We start from the raw sequence: 24,221 nt of genomic DNA on the forward strand, positions 1-24,221 counted from the left end.
GAGACAGGTGTGCTTAAGTGATCATCAATGACCACATTGATGGACTCTTGTATCACATCGGTCCTTTTGTTCAGAACCCTATAAGCCCGACTGTTTAAAGAATATCTTAAAAAGATCCCATCATCACTCTTCGTATCAAAATTTTCCAAATTTTCACGATCTCGTAAAATATAGCACTTGCTGCCAAAAACTCGAAAGTGTTTGACAGTAGGGTTTTTATCGAACCACATTTCGTAAGCCGTTTTATTATTACCTTTACTAGTGTAAACTCGGTTAATAATATAGCAAGCTGTATTGACTGCTTCAGCCCAAAGATTCTTAGATAGCTTCATACTGTTCAACATGACATTAGCCATTTCTTGAAGCACTCTATTTTTCCTTTCAATAATTCCATTTTGTTGTGGAGTTTTGAGCACTGAGAATTCATGTAATATTCCCTGGTCGCTACAGAACTTCTCAAAGCCGCTATTCTCAAATTTAGATCCATGATCACTACGAATCTTACTGACTTGAGAACATTTTTCAGTTTGAGTCCTTTTGAGAACCTTTTTTTACTTCTTCAAGGGTTTCTGATTTGTCCCTTAAGAAGACAATCCATGTATATCTGGTAAAGTCATTTACTATTAACAAGATATATTTTTTGCCACCTCGACTTTCCGTCCTAGTAGGTCCTACTAGGTCCATATGGAGAAGCTCGAGTGATCTTGATGTGGTATTGGAATTCACCTTTTTGTGTGAGTTCCTTATTTGTTTGCCAATCTGGCATTCACCACATATTTTATCAAATTTTTACAGTTTGGGTAAACCTCTTATAAGTTCCCGTTTGCTCAATCTATATAGATTTCGGTAGTGTACATGTCCAAGACGTTTGTGCCATAAGTCAGTCTCGTCTGTATGGACCATGTAACACAGTTGATTAGATGAGTTGGATTTGCTAACAATGTAGCAGTTTTCAAACGTTCTACGTCTAGTTAGTATTACTGAACCCTTATTGTTTAGAATCTCACAGCTTTGATTAGAAAACCGTACACTATGGTTATTGTCACATATTTGAGATATGCTAAGCAAGTTATGTTTAAGACCTTCAACATATAAAACATTTTTAAACAAAGGAAGGTTGTAGAGTTGAACAGTACCTTGGCCCATAATCTTGCAGTTGCTGCCATCACCAAATGTGACTGAACCATCAGTCATGTCTTTGAATCGGTGAATAAACCTTTATCACCAGTCATATGCCTTAAGCATCTACTGTCTAGGTACCACTTTGAATGGCTTATTGCTTTGAAAGCAGTGTGAGCAACCAAGCAGGCAACTTTAGGAACCCATTTCAAAACTGTTTTGGGTTTAGGAGTATAGTTGGTCTTCTTCTGACTGATGTTGTAAGAATGACCTGCTAAGTTAGATTTTAAGAGTTCCTTTAGTAAATCTACTATCTTTTTAGTAAGAGGGTTTCGGTGCTGATTTTTAAAGTTGACATGGCAGCTTTTAGGTTTTTGAAAAGTTTTTGTATTTTTAGAAAAACTTTGATAAGTACTTTTCTCTTTTGAGTTTGAGGACTCTCCTTTCACAAACTTAGGAGGAGTATACTTTTTATTAGGAGGTGTATTCTTATCATAGCCCAATCCGGATCGATCGCCACTTTTTCTTGAACCGGATAATAGTTTTTATAACTTTGGATCTCCTTGGGCATACCTCCATGTATCCTTTAAACTCAGAAGAGAAGATACTTCATTTTTAAGTATCTCATTTTCAGATTTCAGATTTTCAATCAGCGAGGTTTTGAATTCTAAGTCACAATTTGATTTTTCAAAATAATCTGAAATTTGGGATTTTTCTAAAACATGTGATTCAAAATATTCTTTGAGTTTAGAAAACTTTTCTTTTTAAAGTTTAAGCTTGACAGCAATTTTACAACTTTCCTTGTATAGGGCATTGTAAGCATCTTGAAGATCATCTTCATTTTCATAATCACTATTCAGATTTTCTTCACTAGTTGAATCATCATGATCTGAAAAAGTGAACTTGGCTAGAGTCATAAGGGCTTTAACTTCACCGCCCGACTCAGTTTCAGAATCTTCTGATTTAGAAGAAGCTTCAGAATCAGATGATTCATCCCAAGTAGCCAACATTCCCTTTCTTTTTGTTTTGTCCTTTTTAGGATATTTATTTGCTAAGTGCCCATACTCTTGACAGTTGTAACATTGACTATCTTTCAAAGACTTCCAACTTTTAGATCTAGGTTTAGATCTTTTCTTATCATTTGATTTTTGAAAATCTACCCTTTTCTTGCTTTTGAAAATCTTATAAAATTTCTTCGCTAAAAGAGCCATATCGTCTTCAGAATTTTCTAAATCCGAGTTTTCTTGAGAAATACCTTTAGAAGATTTGAGAGCAATGGATTTACTGTTAGGAGTTTTAAAGTTTAACTCATAGGTTTGTAAAGAACCAACTAGTTCTTCTACCCTCATATTATCCATATCACGAAGTTCCTAGATTGCGGTTACCTTAGAGTTGAACCGTTCAGGAAGTGAGCGTAGTATCTTTGCACACACTTTACTTTCTGGGATTTTATCATCAAGACCCCACATTGAGTTTACAATGTCATTTAATCTAGTGTAAAAGTCCATAAACATTTCATTTTCCTCCATATGAATTTCTTCAAATTTGGTTGTGAGGAGTTAGACTTTAGATTTTTTGACAATTGTAGTACCCTCATGTGTCATTTCTAATATATCCCAGGCTTGCTTTGCAGTATCACAGGATATGATTCTTTTGAACTCATCTGGTGATAGTGCGCAAGTAATTGCATTTAGTGCTTTTGCATTGGCACTACTCTCATTTTTCTGAAGGGTGGTCCATGAGAAATATGGTGTTACTCTCATTGATTTTGAACCATCAATACCAATCACTTTAGTGGTAAGTGGGTTCCATTCAGTCACTGTGGCTTTCCACACACTCTCATCTATTGATTTGAGGAAGATCCTCATCCTGGCTTTCCAATAGGCATAATTGGAGCCGTCAAAGGGTGGAGGCCTAGTGACTAATAGGCTATCAGAATTTGACATCTTATATATATCTTAGATCGTTAGCTCAGGAATTAAATCCAGATAAAAAGCAATAAGAGCGAGCTATTAGACTCTAATACCACTTGAAATGACCAAGTTATATGTCCTAGAGGGGTGGTGAATAGGACTATACCAAATTAAAAATAAATACAACGGAATATGAACCAAAGAATAGATAGCACTATACACCAATCACAGTATAGGAATGGAAAGCAACCTAATATAGAGAAATATAAACAAAAATTGTTCTAAGGACAACTTTACACCAAAAACTAAAGTTTATGGTAGGACAACCTTATTTGTAAAACAAATAGAGAAACTGAAGCTCAACGTAATAATAAAGAGATAGCAAAAATATAATGCTAAAATATAAATCTAAATTATTACAACATTCCCCACTGTGCTTGAAATGAAATGATTACAACATTCGCATTCACACATAAATTCCACAATTCTGAATGATAAAAGATAGGAAATATAAATCACACATCCACAACACAGAGAATGATAGTGGTTCGCCTATGTGTTCACCAACTGTTAAACAACAGCTACACAGAATGCTACTCCACTCCTAATATCCTCACACAGGGGATATTAGTGTTCACTATCAAATAGGTTTTCACAGGTTCACCCAAAACCTTTACAATTATGTCTTTTTCAAAGGGCTTACACAATTCAAAAACCCTCACTTCTGAGTTTTCTGGCTCTCCTCAAATAACCAACAACTTTGAGATTTTTCTGGCTTAACCTCAAATAAAACCAAACAATGTAAATTACACAAATTGTAAAATACCTGATTTGAATGTTAAGTCAGAGTAGAGATTTGAATGTCAAAGTTTAGTGTCCAATACTCACTTTATAATGGTTCTAGGTTCTAATAGATTTTAAATTAAAACAAAAGGGCTAGCTCTAATTGATTTTGATTCCAGAAAAAGGAAAACAACAATTCCTCTTTTCAGATTAGATTGGAATGCAAGAAACAAAATCAATTAACAAAGTTAAAGAAAAAGAATATTAAATATGCACACTTAGCTTAAATGGAGCACCGATTTATCTCTCAGAAGACCGAATTAAATTAACTTGAATTGCGTTTTTTCAATTGAATAATTTTGAGATTCGTGCTCTATTTATAGGTGAGCAAATCATGTCTTCGACTGGTCTAAGGACCTCTACGACTGGTCGTAGAACCAACAGATATTTGAAAACTTTAGGCGCAATAAGATTGACAGTTTTACGACTGGTCGTAGGTGGTCTACGACTGGTTGTGGGTCTCCTACGACTGGTCGTAGGCTCACACGACTAGTCGAAGCAAGTCGATTTTGAGCGCTGAACATTGAGTCGTAGCTCTACAACAGGTCGAAGATGCAGTCGACACTGTACCTATGACTGGTCGAACAGTCCCCATGACTAGTCGAAGCCTAATAGAAAATTCTCAATTTTTGTAACAAACTTACGACTGATCCAGGAAATGTTTAGACGGGTCGAAGCAGTGCTAGGACTAGTCGAACAAAGTCTAGGACTAGTCTTAGAATAAACCAAACTCACTTATAAAAAACATATGAATTATGTATCCAAAATGACCTACTCTAAAGGTCAACTTAAGGTCAGTCATACCTCAATAGTAAAGTAAGGATATTGAACATAGGAAACAAGTGACCTTTGAAAGTAGTGAAGCTTGAAGTCTTGATGTCGTTTAAACTTGAGAGGTTTTTGAGATTTTGAGATTGAACTTGAAAGCTTCTGAAATCTTGAGGTTGAACTTGAAAGCTTCTTGAGATTCTTGACTTGTGAACAGTGCTTGTCAACTTAAGTTGATCTTGAGTAAAGCATTGTTCTTCACAGATGCAAGCTTCATAACAGTGTCTTTGGCACCACAAATTTGACAACACAAAGGGCTATAAATTATGGCACTTACAATTATAAGTTTTCAAAACCCCGCTGTTGTATCTTAATTCTACCCATTCATACTTGAGTGTACAAAAGATTGTTTTCCTAGAGAGGTTTTGAACATTAAGCATTAAGATTTATTTCATGCATACTTTGCTCGAGACTAGCAAAATGCTAGTTAAGGATTGTGTTGAGGGTCAAATATTGCATATTATCCCCCATTTATATATTGGTTTTATGAACATGATAATGCTTAATGTTCTATTTTACTCATGTTTGTGTTGCAAAGTGAATTTAAGAGCTTGGATTGAAAAGCATGCTAAAAGCATAGATTTGATGCTCAAGAATCACTAAGGCAATGGATGGATCTTAGGAGACTAAGATTGAAGAATTCACATGCCAAAGATCCAAGAAAATCAAGTCAGGAATGAAGAGAATCAAAGATTTGAAGTGAAGAAAAAGAATCCTGAAATCGTCCTGAAAAAACATGTTCTGAAACTTTGGGTCATTATGTGAAATTGCGCAGAGTGAAGTCTATTTTAGCAAACTGCATAAATTTGAAGCGGTTTCTATAGTTTTTCAACTATGTGCAAAGTTAGAGTTTCACAACTATAAATAGGCCCCTAGGTATCTTTTAGGGTTTAAGGATTGAAGCAAAAGGGTGGAGAAGCCGTCGCCAAGAGTTTTTATTCTTCTTCCTTAAGAGACTTTAGTCTAATCATATCTATGGTTGGATAAAGCTCTTAGCTAGGGCTAAGAAGTGAAGCTTGTAGCGTGATAGGATGTTTTTATTGCTTTGATTCATGTTTATGTTAAACTTACTTTGATTCTAGTTTGATATTTAAGGAATATTTTCAGTTTTTAATGATTTATTGTGACTTAAATTACAGTAGATCTGCAATAGCTTTAAGTATCTTCTTTTCTTGTTTTGAGATTATGGGATTAGTAAATCCTGTTGCTTGCCAACGTCTCATGGGCATGGTTTGGTGATGGAATCCCTGCCAATTATCATAATTCTCCTCTTTTGATAATTAGGTCAAAGGAAGTTCAAATTTGATCTTAAGTGCTATATCTTCTAATTGGATAGGATAGGACTCCAATTCCAATTGTGTTACTTGAATCAAGTAAGGAATCACTCTAACTGCTATAAGTGGATCCTTGGAAACCATAGTTCCTACCTTTGAATTCTTAAGTTTCTAATTACACACTTCACAATTACTCCCTTTAATTCCAGATTTAGATTCATATATTTTTCTAGTTCTACTTCTAGTTGCTTTCAGAATAAACACGAGATTAGTCCCTGTGAATTCAACTTCAGTCTCACCGAGATTATTACTACATCGCGACCCTATACTTGGGGTTATGAACACTCAACATGAAATAATCAAATTTTTTATACCACTGCCTAGGCGACTGTTTCAGGCCGTACAATGACTTTATTAACCTACAAACCTTTTTCTCTACCCCTTTAACTTCTTAGTCCCCTGCTTACTTCATATAGATCTGCTCTTTCAATTCCTCGTGCAGGTATGCAGTCTTGACATCCATCTGTTCCAGCTCGAGATCGTATTGGGCAACCAGCGCCAACACTAATCTGATAGATACTTGTTTAACCATTGGCGTGAATCTCTATGAAGTCGATTCCTTCACTCTGAGTATACCTCTTTTCTATCATCCATGCTTTTTTTATCTGTCATGTTTCCTTTTGAATAACCACTTACATTCGATTGTTTTTCGGCCCACTGAAAGCTTCACCAGCTCCCATGTGTTGTTTTTGTGCAATGAGTTCATCTCATCGTCCATAGCTGTATTCCACTTTTCTGCATCAGGCTCACTGAGAGCCTCCTGAATAGCAGACAGGTCTCCCTCATCTATAATGAAGGTATATGCAATATTAAAGTTGTCTCTATATTTTATCGGTAACCTGCAATCATGCAGTGAGTTTCTTCTCACAAGTGGCTGCTCCACCTGATCTTATACCTCTGTTGCACATCTGTCTCTACCTGAGTATCATCTGTGTCAATCTGGACATCTACGATCTTTCTGGTTCCTCTTGCTCCTCTTGATTATTCTTGCGGAATAGAGAGCTTTCATCGAATATGACGCCATGGCTAGTGATGACCTTGCGTGTGATCTTATCGAATAACCTGTACCCTTTCATACCAACAACATAGCCAACAAAAATATACTTTTTGACTTTATGGTCTAGCTTATCTCTCTTAACTGACGGTACATGAGAGTAAGCCTCACAACCAAATATGTGTAAATTTGAGTAGTCTATCTCATGACCACTTTATACTTCTTCTGAGATTTTACATTTAATTGTCGTAGAACGAGACTGGTTCACCAAATAGCAAGCCGTGTTAACAGCCTCTGTCCATAGGTCCTTGCCCAACGCAGCATTACTTAACATGCATCTAACACTCTCTAATAGGGTCCGATTCATCCGTTCAGCCACACCATCATGTTCGAGCATGTGGCACACTATGTTGTGCCTAATGATCCCTTCATCCTTGCAATATTCATTAAACTCAGTGGAAGTTAATTCTTAGCATTGTCAGTCCTTCATACCTTTATTTCTCACCCTGAATGTATTTTCATCATTATCTTCCATTGTTTGAATATGGTGAAAACTTCGGATTTACGTTTCATAAAATAAACTCAAACTTTCCTAGAGTAGTCGTCAATGAATGAAACAAACCATGATGACCCCCCAATGGAAACCTCTAACGATGGCCCCCTTATGTCATAGTGCACATAATCAAGCACTCCCTTACATACATGTTTTTCATCTTTGAAAGATAATCTAGATTGTTTACCATATATACAATGCTCGCATATATCTAAATCAAAATTTTAAAAAACTAAAATCAAACAGTGATCAGCTAGTACCTTCATGCCCTGCTCACTCATGTGGCCCAGACGAGTATGTCACATATGTATAGACAAGGAAGTTGCAATAGCTATTGCCACTCCACCTGCTGAAGTGTTCCCGATCAATCTGTAAAGGTTTTTGTACCTTTGCGCTCTCATAACCATGAGTGAACCTTTTGAAACTCTAAGAACACCATCAATACCAGTGAACTTACACCCTATAGCTTCAAGTGCATCAAGAGAAATCAGACTTTTCTTCATATCAGGAACGTGTCTGATATCAGTCAAGGTACGCTCCATTCCATTAAACATCTTCATGCTTACCATACAAATAGCTACAACATTATAGGCATTGTCATTACCCATAAAAACCTGTCCACCATCGCATTCTCTATAACTAGTGAACTAACTTCGATGAGGAGTCATGTGATATGATGCTCATGTGTCAAGGATCCACTCATCTCTATGATTGCTGTACAAGTGTCCGATCATGGACATAGATAGTACATCACCATCACCTGTCTCTTCATCAAATGTGACAACATTGGCCTCCTTGGAAGAAGCCGCTGAATTTTCTTTATTCGCTTTAAGATTGGTACAATCCTTCTCATGTGTCCAGACATCCCACAGTTCTAGTACTTTAGTTTTCCTTTGCTCTTGCCCTTGGATTTAAATCTAGATCTTGATGATCTTGTACTTCGCTCAGAATTCCTGTCTCTCGTAATTAGTGCAGCGGAAGATGTCTCCATGTCGCCGTTTAGCTTTCTTAAGGCTTTCCCTTGAAGGGCTGAGATAATTATGTTGACACTTAGGATTTTATTTATGGTACACATTGTATCCTTAAATGACTCATACAATGCCGGAAGAGAATTCAGCAAAATACATGCTTGGTCCTCATCTTTGATCACTTCCTCCATATCCAGCTATTTGTAAACTAATTTATTAAAGTTGCTGATGTGGGCCTCCAGATCTCCACCCTCCGCCATCTTAAAGTTATACCATTGTAGCTTCAAGTGTAGCAATTTTCAAAGAATTTTTTCACATAGATATCCTCTAATTTCGCTCATAAACTAGCTACAATTTTCTCCCTCAAAACATTATAGAGAACACCATCCGTGAGACATAAACGGATGGAGGATAAAACTTTCTTATCAAGAGTATTCCAATCAACATCAGTCATAGTAGACTTTCGCTCCTCAAGAGCACCATCCTCACCTTGCTTGGTTAAGGAACTGATCATCTTGATATTCCATAACTCAAAGTTATTTTTCCCTTAGTACTTCTCAATATCATACCTAGTGCTTCCCATTATTGTTAATCTTACATATTCAAATCTTTTCCACAACGATTGCTCTGATACCACTTGTAGGGGATTGAGTTGTGAAATCACATAGAGATGGATCTAGGATAGCAATCCAAGAGCACCGAGCAAACATAAGAGAACACAAAGATTTAATGTGGAAAACTCTTTTGGGAAAAAACCATGACACAAAGCGACATAAATCCACTATGAAAGCATAAATTACAAAGAGAAAAATTTATCCGATTCAAGCAAGCTTGAATCTCACCCTTGCTACACCTTTTACAAGCCTAAAACCCCTTTTAAAAATCCTTTAGAATACTTTAGAAAGCCTTAGGATGTTTTATAATGGCCCTAGGAACTCCTATTTATAGTTTAGGTAACCCCTCTTTCGCATTGACTTGGAATAGTTCGGAAATTGCCTCAAATTTATGCAGTGTGTGTGTTATTTGCATAACCTTCGACGAGTCGAAGGGCACCTTTGACTGGTTGAACTTGTCCTTTGACTGGTTGAGGATCACGAAAATTCTAAAAGACTTTGTTACTGGACTTTGAGCCAAATTTTCTTGGGCTAGTTGAACTTTTCCAGATTTAAGACATCTTTTTAACAACACTTTTATAATATATCTTTCGTCTATCTTTACTTTTATCTTAGTATGGCCTAGCCTAGCATAGATCTTTATTGTCTAATGTCCATCGCTACAGTACCATATGATTAGATTAAATATCCACAACCCCAAGTTGTTGGATCCTGATAAACTAAATTCTTATATAGGCGATCACACCTATCTAGTTATATCCTACTGACAATTCACATCGATTATTTTTTTCCTACAAACGAATCAGGTATTTATCTCTCGTTTGTTTATTTCTCTATGTTATTTTAGATACTTTATCAATTGTAATGAACCACATATTCAAGTAATGAAATTGACATTATCCAGCTTTTCTTTTGTTTATTTGTTCATCTTAAAGGTTGAATTTATTACTTTTATTAGTGAAAGAATAAGTCCTTAGACATAAGGTAAAAAGAATCTAATAGGAAAGACTACTCCTACCCTTATACAAATTGTCTGATTACAATTAATGGTTGAGAGGATAGTTTGATCATGCGTCCAGAATTAGTCTGACTCAATGCAGAGGGCACCGACATTCAATCAAACATTAAGTCGAGCATGACTTTGACACACCTGCACTTCTTAACCCCATATAAAATGTAAATACATGCCCTCGATCACATAAGTAACCTTGTGTTTAATGAATTGACCATAAAAAACAATCCATGTTATCGAGCCTTTGCAAAACAGGGCACAGTAATATATTTATGTTTAATGGATGATTGTGACTGGCCAATATCTCTAGATTAATATACAATAATGAAAATAAATTTTTCATCTTCAATGATTTAAATAATCAATTAGTTGTGATTATAAGCTAATGCTGAGAAAATTTACAGTTCAAATCCCGAGACCATATTAGAATTTGCAGCTTATTGGGTGGTGACATGCGCTAAATCCTATGTGATGAAGAACACGGAAGAAGGGTTCCAATCCTTGCCCGAGTGGTACACTCCGAGGAGTTTCAACACGGGGTCTTGGGTTCGAAATCCATAGGTGGCAAAATCCTACTATGGCATGTGTGGGTGTGTGGCGGATGCGTGTGTAAAAATAAATTTAAAAAAAAAAACAAAAAAGAACACAGAAGAATAAGACCGCGGCTACCTTGCTAGCTAGTAGCTACGATTTGGGTAAGGAGGTCGGTTCCTCTGTAACTACGAGTCGTGTGGTAAGGTCCACTGTGTTAATTATTTTCCATCCAACCTATTGATATGGTCATATACAATTAGATGAAGTGAAAAAATAAATATTGTCTTGATCCAAAACTTTTGTGGTCCGAAAGAAAGTTTCAATGGTAGGAATTTAATTCCCACTGTGTGGTCCATTTAGGCATTGTACATTCGTTATTGTTATTTTTAGCTTCATAATCAAAAATGATATGTAAAAATTGATAAATGATGTCGATAAATTTCATACATCATAGTTGCCCTAGTAGCCTCCGCCTGTCCCTAGCTCAGAGCAGGCGGGGTAGTACCTAATCCGCGCCAGTGTCTTGGGAAGACGACCGCTGAAGCTCCTGGACCCTTCGAGTTATACGAACGGTTCAAAGGAGATCAAAGTTACATGACCACACAATAATGTATTCATCATATCTACACTGTTCATCCATTTGGCGAGATCATTTTTAATCTTGATCCTAAAAATGAGTAATTTCCATGGCTCAAATGTACCACAGTAGTGGGGCAAATGATTTTCACCGTTAAAACATTCAATAGGGCCCACCGTAACATTTACATTCCATCCAATCTGTTAATAAGGTCACACAGACCTGGATGAAGAGAAAAACTAATATTATATTGATCTAAAATTTATGTAAGCCCCAAAAGGGTTTCAGTGGCAAGCATTCAATCCTCTACTGCTTTTTACTGTGTGGTCCACTTGAATTTTGGATCTGTCTTATTTTTCGGCTCAAGCATTAAGAAAGCTCACCAAGTGGATGGACGGTTTGGATATAAATCATACTTCATGATGGGACCCATAGAACTTGGTGACGTCAACACATCAGCTACATCGGTGGTGTGTGGTACACCAGCCAATCCGCTTCCGTGTGTGTTACCCTTACCATGTGGGGCCACCACCTAGATGAATGCATTTTATATCCACGCCACCCATTCACTTTTTCATCTCATTTGAGGATGTTATATAAAAATTTTTAAGCAGATCTAAATCTCTGGTGAACCACACTAGTGGAAAAAGTGCTAAATGACCATTAAAAGCTTTTTATAAGCTACTAAAGTTTTGAATCAAGCTAATCTTTGTATTTTCCTTTCATCCAGTTCCGATTGGCCTTATTAACGGGTTGGAAGGCAAATAAACATTACGGGTCTGCTTACGGTGGGCCTTGGAAAGTTGTTAATGGTGATCATTCAACCATCACTATTTCTTGTGATGTGGTCCACCTAAGATTTGGATATACTTAATTTTTGGGAATGTGTCCTAAAATGGTATGTAAAAACTGATGCACGGAATGGATATACAACCTATGATTAAGGTAGACCCTACTATAAGGGTAACACTCAATAAGCTGTTACCCGGCCAGTGACACCTAATCCGCGCCCCACTTAAAGCACCAGTTGGACTGACCATATTAAATGTCATTTGTCTAATGGTTAATATTTTAAATGGTCAAATGATTATTGAAAATGTTTAGCTCAATCCATACCATCCAAATTGTGGACACGCTAATGCATGTAGGCAGCCTAAAAATCACATGGTTAAATGATCTTAAACATCTGATAATTTCTTTCACTACCAAACACTAAATAAGCATTATCATCATAAAGGTCCAGTTCCATTGGCTAAGTGTAGACAGTCTTTGTTCCAACACTGATATCAGGGATCAAAGAAGAAGAAGCATTATCATCATAAAATACCCATATCAAGATTATCCACAGGAATGTGTCCATCGGCTGCAAAACATCATCTTCATCATCATCACTATCCTGATGGTAACTAATCATTTAGAGACACCTCGTCAGACTTTACATATTTTCTCTTCTTCCCTTTGTTTTGGCTTTTGTTATCTAAATGCAATGGATTAATAACCTCTGAATATGTCTCCCTGTATTTGACAACTGTGAAGTATACATCAAAGTAGTCATACACATTACATCCACTGTATTGGATAGCTATAATGGCATGTTTGCAAGGGTACCCAAACTTTTGCCATTTAAGGCAAGAGCATGTTCGCTATTCAAGATCCACCTTCTGTGAATCTGCATATGCATAGAACACACAACGAAACTCAAACTCTGCTGTGCCACGTGAAACAGAATAACATTCTCTAGACATGCTTAAGCCAGAAATATCATCTTCAAATAAGGGAACTAAGATTGTGTCCCAGTTTGAACTTTTATTCGAGCTTTGATTAAATATCTCTATCATATAATTGTGCAAGTTTACCAACACCCAACTGATAGGCACGTCTCTCCATCCCTCCATTTTACACCAAAAATTATTTACGGCTACTGAATAATAATCCTGAGAAAAATAAAGCTTCTCTTCAAAGTGAGATGTTGCCCAGTGCTTAGGATTAATATCCTTTAAAATATTATATGCTTCTTTATATTTATTATGAATTTCATGCATGCAAGCATTGAATTTAGAATGAACTCCTGCATAAACTACACTCTTAAAAAGCTGATCCAAATCTCGATAGTTGAACTTCTAATAAATTTCTCTTATTAACCCCAACTGAAAGTATCGATGACATGCATATGGAAAGATACCACTAACCACTTCAAGAAACCCTTCCCCTCTATTTGATATAAATGTTAATTTAGGTATGCATTCCAGGACTTGACCCAACTCATCACAGAACCATTTCCAACTCTCTAGGTTCTTTGATTCAACAAATGCAAATGAGATTGGAAACTCCTCAGTTTCTGCATCAAAGGCCATGGCAAACAGCCACACACCTCGGCATTTTCCTTCCATCTTCCAATAGTCAAGCAACACAAGTGGTCGACATGCTTGCTTGAAACCATAAATGGCAGCCTTGTATGCAATAAAAAGTCTCAAGGAATTGTCTAATGACCTGCTAAGCTTTGCCATGCTTCCTGGATTTGTCATCTCAATGTCTTTACAAAGCATCCTAAGAGCTGGAACATATTGTTCAAGTGGTATCTCTTTTAGGGCCAACTCTTTACCCCTCCAAGCTTTATCATAACTTACTTTGATCCCATATTCTTGCCTTATCTTATCAACAATATCTTTGGGTGTGCAACGCAAATCTTTCTGGAGTCGATCCTTGACCAAAGCAGCAATCCATTTCCTACTGGCTTGTCGATGCGTTCTAGTATTTGACATTATTGACTAATTTATAGAATAACAAGTATGATTTCCCTTCAGGGATTTTATCTTGAATGTAGGCTTGTCAAGAAGCTTACATGCATGTATGCGCCATGAGCAATCATCTGTAATGCATTTCGCCTGATAATGGCCAAATCCTGACCTTATTCGCTTGTATTCAAAATTTAAACGTATGGCGTAATCCCTTAAAGCCTTGTGGAAAGCATTTGCATCTTCAAATTCTTGACCTTCTTTTAAAACAGACATCATTTTCTGCATGTCATTAACACAACTATCAACCACGTAAGGTAATTCTTGATCATCCATCAACAAGCAATCCATTTTACACAAATCATTTGATGCACTTAGAACATCATTGTTATTGACACTAGTATTATGTGAGGAAGGTGCAAGTGTTCCATTACTTTCATGTAAACCCCGCAATGATGCTTGATCATTTCCATTATCAGCATTCTGCATCAGAAAACTTAAGAAATGAGAGAGAGAGAGAGAGAGAATCAGTGAACTGCATAATTGCAAACACAAACAAATTTGTATTTCAAGTACCTGGGATTGGCAATGGGGATTGAAAATTTTTTGTCACAAAAAACAAATAACTGAATAGGTTCACTGCTTTGAGGAAATGCTTCCATCACATTGGATACGTCATCATCATTCTCAATCGACACAAGTGAATCCAAATCTAGACCAAGATATTTGTACTTGATGCTGCTAATGTCAGTAAACTTGCAAATCCCACACACTTTGGAAAAAAGGTTGATGTAATCGATCCCTCGATCGACACGAACAATGCGGTTTGTGCCTCCCTTGTAATAAACCTTATTTGATTCCCAAATGAAGTTGCCCCCAAATTTACAAAGCACCGGCATCTTGTTCATAGGCATCATTTGGATGTGTTGTAATGAACTGAAAATTCATAACAAGAGAAATGTTGTTATGCTTAAGAAGCTCAAGAACAATAACTTTTACATGCATGTTTAGAAAAGAAAAGAGCCAAATTCTTGTCTACTTATTTGTTTACTTTTGACCTAACCTCAGTTCTATAGTAATTATATCACAATTTCCCTATGTACTTATTTGAACAAACAAGGAGCATGATTTGGTTTTTGAGGACAAGGACCTCATGGACCTCATGATGGATGAAACATGCCCTAAAGTTTACCCAGAATAGAAAATCCTATCACTCCAATGTTTAGCTGTTTTCTTACTGAGTAGGGTGCCTGTTGTGTTCTTCTTACATTACTATCTACTCACAGGCCACATATTGAAGAGTTCGTATTATCCCATCACAAAGATATTTGGAGCATGGTCCAATCATTGCTGGCGAAAATCACATGTCTTAATCACAAAGCATGGTCCCTGCTTGTATAATCAGAAAGCCCAAGATTTCCACACATTCTCCTCCCAAAACCCTCCAAATGCAACTAACATATGATTCTCGATCAAGCAAAACATGTTGCTTCAGTCCACCTTTCACTAATATGGTGGGCCATCATGAGTAGACTCTTTCTTCTTCTTCTTCTTCTTCTTCTTTTTTTATTTTTTTCACACACACATCATGAGTAGACCCTACAAAAAAAAATCACGTGTAGTGAATGATTTTAATTGTTCAAACCAGTAGACTCCATATGCAAAACTTTACCAATGGTCCACATTAAGAAAAGGGTCACTTGTCTTATTAAGAAGATAATTCAATGAGGGTAGGATTGTCAAGGGGGCAGGTTAGGGTCGTATTGGGACCCATTTCAAGTCAGTTACCATCTTTTGATGACCGGACCTGAATTTGATAAGGTTATCGAGTACCTATCATGTCTTAGGACCTTGGCTTGACCATCAGGATCACCAATCAAGGGGTCAGAATCATCCAGTTGAGACTTAAAAGCAACATCCATCCATGATGTCACTTGTACAAATTGAAGAACCAATGATACAATATTACATGTCTTTAGAGAAAGGATATGCAAGATAACAAACCACATCATTTAGATCTAGAATGAGAGAAATTAGATCTCAGATCTCGACTAGAATGGCTTAGATCTAGTTCCAATTTTCCAAGGAACCATTAATAGACCCAAAAACAGAGAAAGATTAAAAATCTGCGGAGGTCTCCCCAAATTGATAGTTCCATAAAATTAAATGGGGGAGCAGGGCCTCTGAAGGTCACTGCTGGGATGGATTAAGATCATCCGTTACTATTATTTTTATACTACATTTCTATCACATCACTCTGGCATGTCAGTAAGAAGAACTCATCTTGGAATAAAGTAAGAGGGAACGTAAAAGAAGGGAAAGAGGAGAAAGAAACGATCGTACCTTTGCCCGTGGAGATGGAATCTTTGGGATTGACCAGAGAGACGAAAATGGAGACGAAAAATCTTGCGATCCAAAATCCTTTCAACCGTATTAGCTCATAAGATGTATTTATTACGAGTTACTAGCCACACCAGGAATAGGTGAGACCCCGGCCTCGCCCGTACCCTAGGGTTACAGTTTGGCCCACCTTGATGTATATATTATATAACCACATTGTCCATCCATTTTTTTAGATCATTTTATGATATTATTCAAAAAAAGAAATAGATCCAATTATCAAATGGACCATACCATAGAAAACAATGTTGATTGACCATTAATGGGCCAAAAATATTTTAGATCAAGATGATATTTATTTTTTCCCTTCATCCAGGCTTATGTGACCCTATCAACAGATTAGATGGTAAATAAACACTACAGAAACATTAAGGTACATCCTAAAATAAAATTTAATGGTAGAACGGTCAATCACCACTATTTCTTATAGTATGGTCCACCCGATAATTGAATATGTTTCATTTTTAGAATAATGACCAAAAATGATCTGAAAAAGCTGATGGTTGATACATAATACATACAACAAGGTGGGCCCCATGGTAATCTCACAGTAAGGGCTGCACTATCTTGGGTGGGGCCAGGTCTCACCTAATCTACTCTCCACTGAAAGCCTCCGCATTGATAAATAGTCAAGCAAGGCATACGCGATTTGGATGTCACAAAGCTCTTTGTTACTAAAGTGATGTATGTGTTTTATCCATGTTGCCCATCCATTTTTCTAGCTCATTTCAGGGCATGATTCCAAAAGTGGGACAGATACAATGCTCAAGTGAAACACACTACAGGAAACAGTAGGAAGAAAGATGTCAGTTGAAATTAACCTTCCTTGGCCAACAATGATGTACAGTGATGTTTAGGGGAACAGATTATGTGTAAACCATGTATAGAGATATCTCTGTGTCCAGGGATGTGTGGGGCCCCAGAGATGTTGGTGACAAATCCTACGTCCATCTATAGGATACTGTAATGACCAAGAAAATTTTGTGCCAAGACCCGAGTACTACCTCTATTTTCTTAGAAGCTTATTGGGGTAATTAGCGCTAAACTCGATTGCTTGTGAAATTTGTATCAATCACTTTAAATTGGATCTGCATGACTCAAAACTTGTAGAATAATTAGCGCTATGTTACTCTGAAATCTGGGATTCATCTCTAAATCCAGTTGCTCTTGGGAATTTTTAGAAGTTCTGGATTGGACCTGGACCGTGCGTCGAAAGTCTGATAGCGATGATCTTAGGCAGTATTGGTCACCATGTTGGACTTGGCCATCACCTCAAAAATCAAGTCCAGAAGATGATCTGGGTCGATTTGATTGAGTCCGGAGTAAAGAGTGTGAGGACGGTGGGAAATTAATAAGATTTTATGAAATCTGAGTCGTGTCGCTTACGCGATGATTTTAAGCAATCTAACCATTGGATTCTGACCTAATTTCACCCTCTGATCAGGAAAGGTGGCTCAGGCATGTCATAGTGCTTGTGGACCTGGTCGAGTTTCGGTGACCATTGAATCAAGTGTGGTCCGCCACGGCTTATCTGAAGATCCGATCGGTATGAAAACTCAGCCTGACCTAGATCCATCGTCAGTAAGCTTAAGTCCGACCTTTTGTGGAAAAAGGCCCACCGAAAGTGCTCCGTTGGATCGAGAGAAGCCTGTTTTGGTTAAATCTTAAGTATACCTTAGCCCTGGGGTTATTTTCATCAATGTTATGGCTATATATAGACCTTAAAACCCTAACTCTCTTTTCCATATGAATTTCCTAACCCTAGCGAAGAAAGAGAGAGAAAAAGAGAGAGAAAGTGAGAGAGAAGTTGGTGAATCATCTTAGATTCTTTCCTGTTCTTCTTCATCCTTAAACCTTCACTTTTGAATCGTTATTCTGGCGATTCTGAGTTCATCTTTGGGTAAGTTAACCTAACCCTAATCTGTTTTAGAGCTTTGAAGAGTCTTTGTATTGTTGTAGCTCATTTCTATTCTTGCTTTAGGTTATCTAGTCGCCGTTGACGAAGACAACTCGTCTGAATCAGTTCGGTGTTCTATTTCTGGTTTAAGGTGTGGACTTTAATCGCATAGGTTATGGTTTTCAAAGCTTTCAATGCCAGCTAATGGTTTATTCTTGTTATGGATGAGATGTCACATGCCAAATGCTATGTTTATTTTGCATTCCTGATATGCATGTGATATGTTGAGATTTGTGTATTCTATGCGTATGTAGGAAGTACCGTATACGTATAAAATATGATCATGTACTTGCCATGATTATTTGTCGTGTATTTATGCTAGATGTATGTGTGTCAACTCCTTGGCAAAAGGAATTGTCCAACTGCGTGTATTTCAACATACATCATGTATGTTATATTATGTATTCTAAGTGTTTGTTGAAATGTCTGAATGATCTGAAGTGCAACTTATTAACCTAATTGCGGGTGTTGAGAAGCGATTCTCAACACTCCTACTGATGTGTATGATTTACCACATGCAAGTCATATTCCTTGTTGTTTAATTTCAAGTCTTACTTATGCTTACATCCATGTTAAGTTGATACTCTTCAAATGCTTACATACCACATGATTTGAGTTGTTGTTCCATTACTATTCTAAATTGTTGATATCAATATCTGTTATAGTGTAATGTGTTTGGGACTATGAATAGTCCAGGAACTCGATAATCGGCCTTAAGTTCGTGGCTGAGGTTGCTTTCACCTCGTAGGACGTGATTTGATGAACCTGAGTCGTATTAGAGTTGTTGGCAGTGGTTTGGCCACACGGAGTGTTTGCGCACTCTATGTCATTCAACCCAACGTGCGCTCGTGCTAGTCGAGTTCGTCAAGTAACCCGATTGTCCGATGTATGTTCACCATGTATGGACGCTATTGCTTGAATCTAAGGTACCAAACTTACCAGTGCAAATCCTATAAACCGTTGTACCTTGATCCATTAAGACCCATGAGCCGGACATGGTGGTATGGGACACCATGGTTAAGCTGTCGGCCTACACTAGGGTGACGAGCCTCCCCGTAGTGACCAGTGAGCAACCAAACTCGTGAGCCGATTATGGTGGTATGGGACACTATATTCGTGCTGTCGGCCTACATTAATTGGTGACGAGCCCTTTGTAGTGACCTCGAGTATGCCTGGATACTGCATTGAGGTGACGAACATTATTGTGGTAACGAAGGTATGATAGGCGTGCATTGATTGGTGACGAGCCCTTTACAACGACCTAAAACCATATGATCGTATGAGATGCCTAGGACTGACGACCCTAGAATGGATCACTGTTTGGATGGTGATATGAGGAAGGTACCTTAGCTTCCCAATCCTGCTGTATGAAAAGGACTAATAACAACTCGGTAATCATGTTCATGCACTGCATTTGCATGTGCTTTGTAGACGTGGCGCACTTTGAGGCGATGTCATGTGTAACGTAAGATGAAGACGCTGAGGGTGTACGCGCGAGGGCACGCATCATTCCGCATACATCCTTGCATTAACAATAGTACTTAGGACCTGTTTAATTGTTATGCTTTATCATTACTGCTTGATTGAACTGATAGCATGTTAACCTTTGCTTTATTGTTCCACTTAGTTGATCACTCACTCCCACGTTCTGGGGCAGTGTTAAACACCCACCAGACTCTGTTTTAGTTGCTGATGTTGCAGATGTTGATGCAACCTCTGAGGCAGAGCGGGAGATCGAGGAAGATGAGGCTGCATTTTCTTTCATGCAGTTTTCAGGCGGGTTCTAGTGACCCTTGTTCTGATGCGCGGGATTCTGGGATTTCTTTTGGGATTAAATGATGTAATTTGATACTTGTAATTTTGATAGCAACACTTGTAATACGACCTGGTATGTAGATGTATTTCAGGGATGTGCACATGTACACATCTATTTCTTTAAGTCTTCCGCTTGCGTTCTTCACTTATCCCTGAATTATGTTTGTAGTGTGGCTTAATCTATTTCATATTTTATGCACTCATACAGACAACATACATCCATCATTCAATATGTTGCATAAGTGATGTTTTGAAACTCGGGAGCTGAGTTATGCTCGACCCCCAAATTTCAGCGCGTTACAGATACACATTCATATGTGCTGATATGAATGGCTAGAGATGTTGCCATATGGCATGGGAAGGTTTGTTCAAGACTACCTTTTCCGAGTGTAATCCTAGTTCAATGGTGGTGGTCTCATCTATATGATTTACAAGCTCCAGGGTTGTCGCATTCTCTATAATCATAGTTGTTCCCATCTCTTCGATGGCTCCTTCGATATTACTCAGCTAATTCAGCTTAGCCAAGAAATTTAGTGGGAGTGTGAATACCATATTACAATCTAATCGCAATGGTGGAAATGTTCCGAAAGTGATCATGGTCATTCATTGTTTCTCATAGATTTCTACATTCTTTAGGTCCATTACCTACTGAAAGTTCAAATCTTCATCCAAAAACTTTGCATTTGTCAACATTTCTTCGATTAAGGAAACTTCTTACATAATATGGGTCACTAAAAACTTCCTCCAAAATGTTGTACTTCAGTCTATTTGTATGACATTTCAAGATGAAACACTTATACTGATGTTTTGTTCTTAATCAAGTTCCACTGCTCTAACGTAGATCCAATTCTTATTGGACTGTTGTCGCCCTCCCACAGTTGGGCTTATTAAACAATCGAACTTTTGGTTTTACATTTCCATAACTCTCTTTTCTGCTCTCTGTCATTGCCAGCGGCATTTTTGAGTTCTTGTTATTTTTTGTGGGTATTGCAAAAATTTTAGATGAATGGTTCTAACCCACCGATTAACTAAAGTCTCGATAGGCTTAACTATTCTTGGTCATTTTCTAACATAACTTTCAGGACTATTCTTAGGCCTCAAGCCTGGTGGATTCATCTTTAGATTGATGGCTTGATAGTTTTGAATAGTACTATTGTTGTGTACGTTCACCTATTTCCAAGGCACACAATACATCTTTGTTGAACACCGCCATTGAACATCTTCATGACATCGCTCACATAATTGGCCAATAGTAATAGTTGAGTTATCATCAATACATAACTACCCCCTTTCGTTTCTTTTATTCATTGGTTTATCATTGACACAGTTCAATAAATGACTGTGTCACTATTTTATCATTGTTGTAAAGTCAACTTTCCTTCTTGGGGTATTCGTGTTTCTCAGATTTGTGGTAACGACGGTGATTCCCATAATCTTATTTATGTTTATGCACTAATACAGACAACATTTAATCATCATTAAAAATGTTGCATAAGTGATGCGTTAGAACTCTGGAGTTGGACTTTTACTCGACCCCCGATTTTCAGGGCGTTACATCAGGAGTTTACCACATTAAGTCAGACTATCCAAATTTAGGTATGAGACTGGTTTGGATAGAAGTCTCTTGTGGTGGACCACATAGCCTACGATACTACGTACTATCATTCTGACTTCACTTTCCAGCATAGTCATTTCATTCGCACCGCATATTGCATTGCATCCTCAACATTTGTTATTGTCTTATTATGTTTTGCATCGCATAACCTTTATATGGCTAATAGCAATCATGGACTTACCAGTATATTTTTACTTACTCTGATATCATATGATTCATGATCTTGTCAGTATTTTCGCTTATTCTAATGATGTATGATTTATGGACTTTATAGTATACTTGGCACTTATCTTGTGCACACACTTTTACCACCCTCTAAGCTTTTATAAGCTTATGCACGATAGATGCATGCAAGTGGCGCTAGGTTTTAGCAACGTTGAGCTTGGAGCGTGCAGCTATCCTTTGGAGCTTTGATTTTGACATATGTATTTTCATCTTTGCATTGTATTCAAATGATTATATTATTGGATATGTGGTGATAATGTTGCCTTTATGATTTAGGTATACTTGTGGTTATGCTTCTTATGAGACAAATGTACGTTGAAAAATCCTCCTTGTAGGATCCCAGGATCAGAACTGGCATATGAGTACCGGAATCTGAAATGAGGCACTAAACTCAATTCCTTAAACCTTAACCTCTAGCCTAACCTAAACCTAAATCTATAACCTACACATATAAACGAAACCTAAATCTATAACCTAAACCTGTAACCTTAACCTAAACGTAAAACCTAAACCTAAACCTAAAACCTAAATGTATTCTCAAATCCCTAAACCTAAACCTATAACCTACAACATTAACATAAACTTATAACCAAAACCTATAACCTATAACATTAACCTAAACATATACTTATAACCTAAACCTATTCTCAAATCCCAAAACCTATAACCTAAACCTAAACCTTAACCTAAACCTAAACCTATAACCTAAACCTAAACCTAAACCTTAACCTATAACCTAAACCTTAACCTATAACCTATAACCTATAACCTAAACTCCATTCCCTAAACCTTAACCTATAACCTAACATAAACCTAAACCTATAACCTATACTTATAACCTAAACCTAAACCTGTAACCTTAACCTAAACGTAAAACCTAAACCTAAACCTAAAACGTAAATGTATTCTCAAATCCCTAAACCTAAACCTAAAACGTAAATGTATTCTCAAATCCCTAAACCTAAACCTAAACCTAAACCTAAACCTAAACCTATAACCTAAATCTATAACCTACAACATTAACATAAACTTATAACCTACAACATTAACTTAAACATATACTTATAACCTAAACCTATTCTCAAATCCCAAAACCTATAACCTAAACCTAAACCTTAACCTAAACCTATAACCTAAACCTAAACCTTAACCTATAACCTAAACCTTAACTTATAACGTACAATTTATAACCTATAATCTAAACTCAATTCCCTAAACCTTAACCTATAACCTAACCTAAACCTAAATCTATAACCTACACTTATAACCTAAACCTAAACCTGTAACCTTAACCTAAACGTAAAACCTAAACCTAAACCTAAAACGTAAATGTATTCTCAAATCCCTAAACCTAAACCTAAACCTAAACCTAAATCTATAACCTACAATATTAACATAAACTTATAACCTACAATATTAACCTAAACATATACTTATAACCTAAACCTATTCTCAAAGCTCAAAACCTATAACATAAACCTAAACCTTAACCTAAACCTAAGCCAATAACCTAAACTTAAACCTAAACCTATAACCTAAACCTAAACCTTAACCTATAACCTAAACCTTAACTTATAACGTATAATCTATAACCTATAACCTAAACTCAATTCCCTAAACCTTAACCTATAACCTAAACCTATAACCTACACTTATAACCTAAACATAAACCTATAACCTAAACCTAAACCTAAAACCTAAATGTATTCTCAAATCCCTAAACCTAAACCTAAACCTAATCCTAATCTCAACTCCCTAACCTAAATCTAAACATAAACTTGAAAACCCAAACCTAAACCTGATCCTGAACCCGAACCCGATTTCCTAAACCTAAACCTTAACCTATTCTCAATTCCCTAAAGCTATAACCTATAACCTAAACCTAAACCTAAACCTAAACATAAACCTTAACCTAAACCTATAACCTTAACCTAAACCAAAACCTATAACTTAAACCTTAACCTATAACCTAAACTTATAACCTATAACCTACACTTAACCTAAACCTAAACCGATAACCTAAACCTATAACCTAAAAACCTAAACCTAAACCTAAAACCTAAATGTATTCTCAAATCCCTAAACCTAAACCTACACATAATCCTAATCTCAACTCCCTAACCTAAACCTAAACCTAAACTTGAAAACCCAAACTTAAACCCGATCCCGAACCCGAACCCGATTT

General features: G+C 36.9%; 1 protein-coding gene across 1 annotated transcript; it reads right to left on the reverse strand.

The window, feature by feature from the left end:
* Positions 1–13,481: 13,481 nt before the first annotated feature.
* Positions 13,482–16,458, reverse strand: LOC131246938 (uncharacterized). Its single transcript, XM_058247401.1, has 3 exons — positions 16,368–16,458; positions 14,601–14,960; positions 13,482–14,520 (listed from the first exon to the last, which is right to left on the reverse strand). The coding sequence occupies exons 2-3, from the start codon at positions 14,939–14,941 to the stop codon at positions 14,058–14,060; spliced, it is 804 nt and encodes a 267-aa protein (XP_058103384.1). The 5' UTR covers positions 14,942–14,960; positions 16,368–16,458; the 3' UTR covers positions 13,482–14,057.
* Positions 16,459–24,221: the final 7,763 nt, after the last annotated feature.

Source organism: Magnolia sinica, chromosome 1 (assembly GCF_029962835.1).
Source record: "Magnolia sinica isolate HGM2019 chromosome 1, MsV1, whole genome shotgun sequence".
In the NCBI taxonomy this organism is placed as follows: domain Eukaryota; kingdom Viridiplantae; phylum Streptophyta; class Magnoliopsida; order Magnoliales; family Magnoliaceae; genus Magnolia; species Magnolia sinica.

What these genes read in the sequence shown, in the direction of transcription:
- LOC131246938 (XM_058247401.1), bottom strand. Translation starts at nt 14,941, where the DNA reads ATGATGCCTATGAACAAGATGCCGGTGCTTTGTAAATTTGGGGGCAAC. An exon ending in ATCCCCATTGCCAATCCCAG is followed by an intron (nt 14,521 to 14,600) that starts GTACTTGAAATA and finishes TCATTTCTTAAG; the next exon opens with TTTTCTGATGCAGAATGCTG.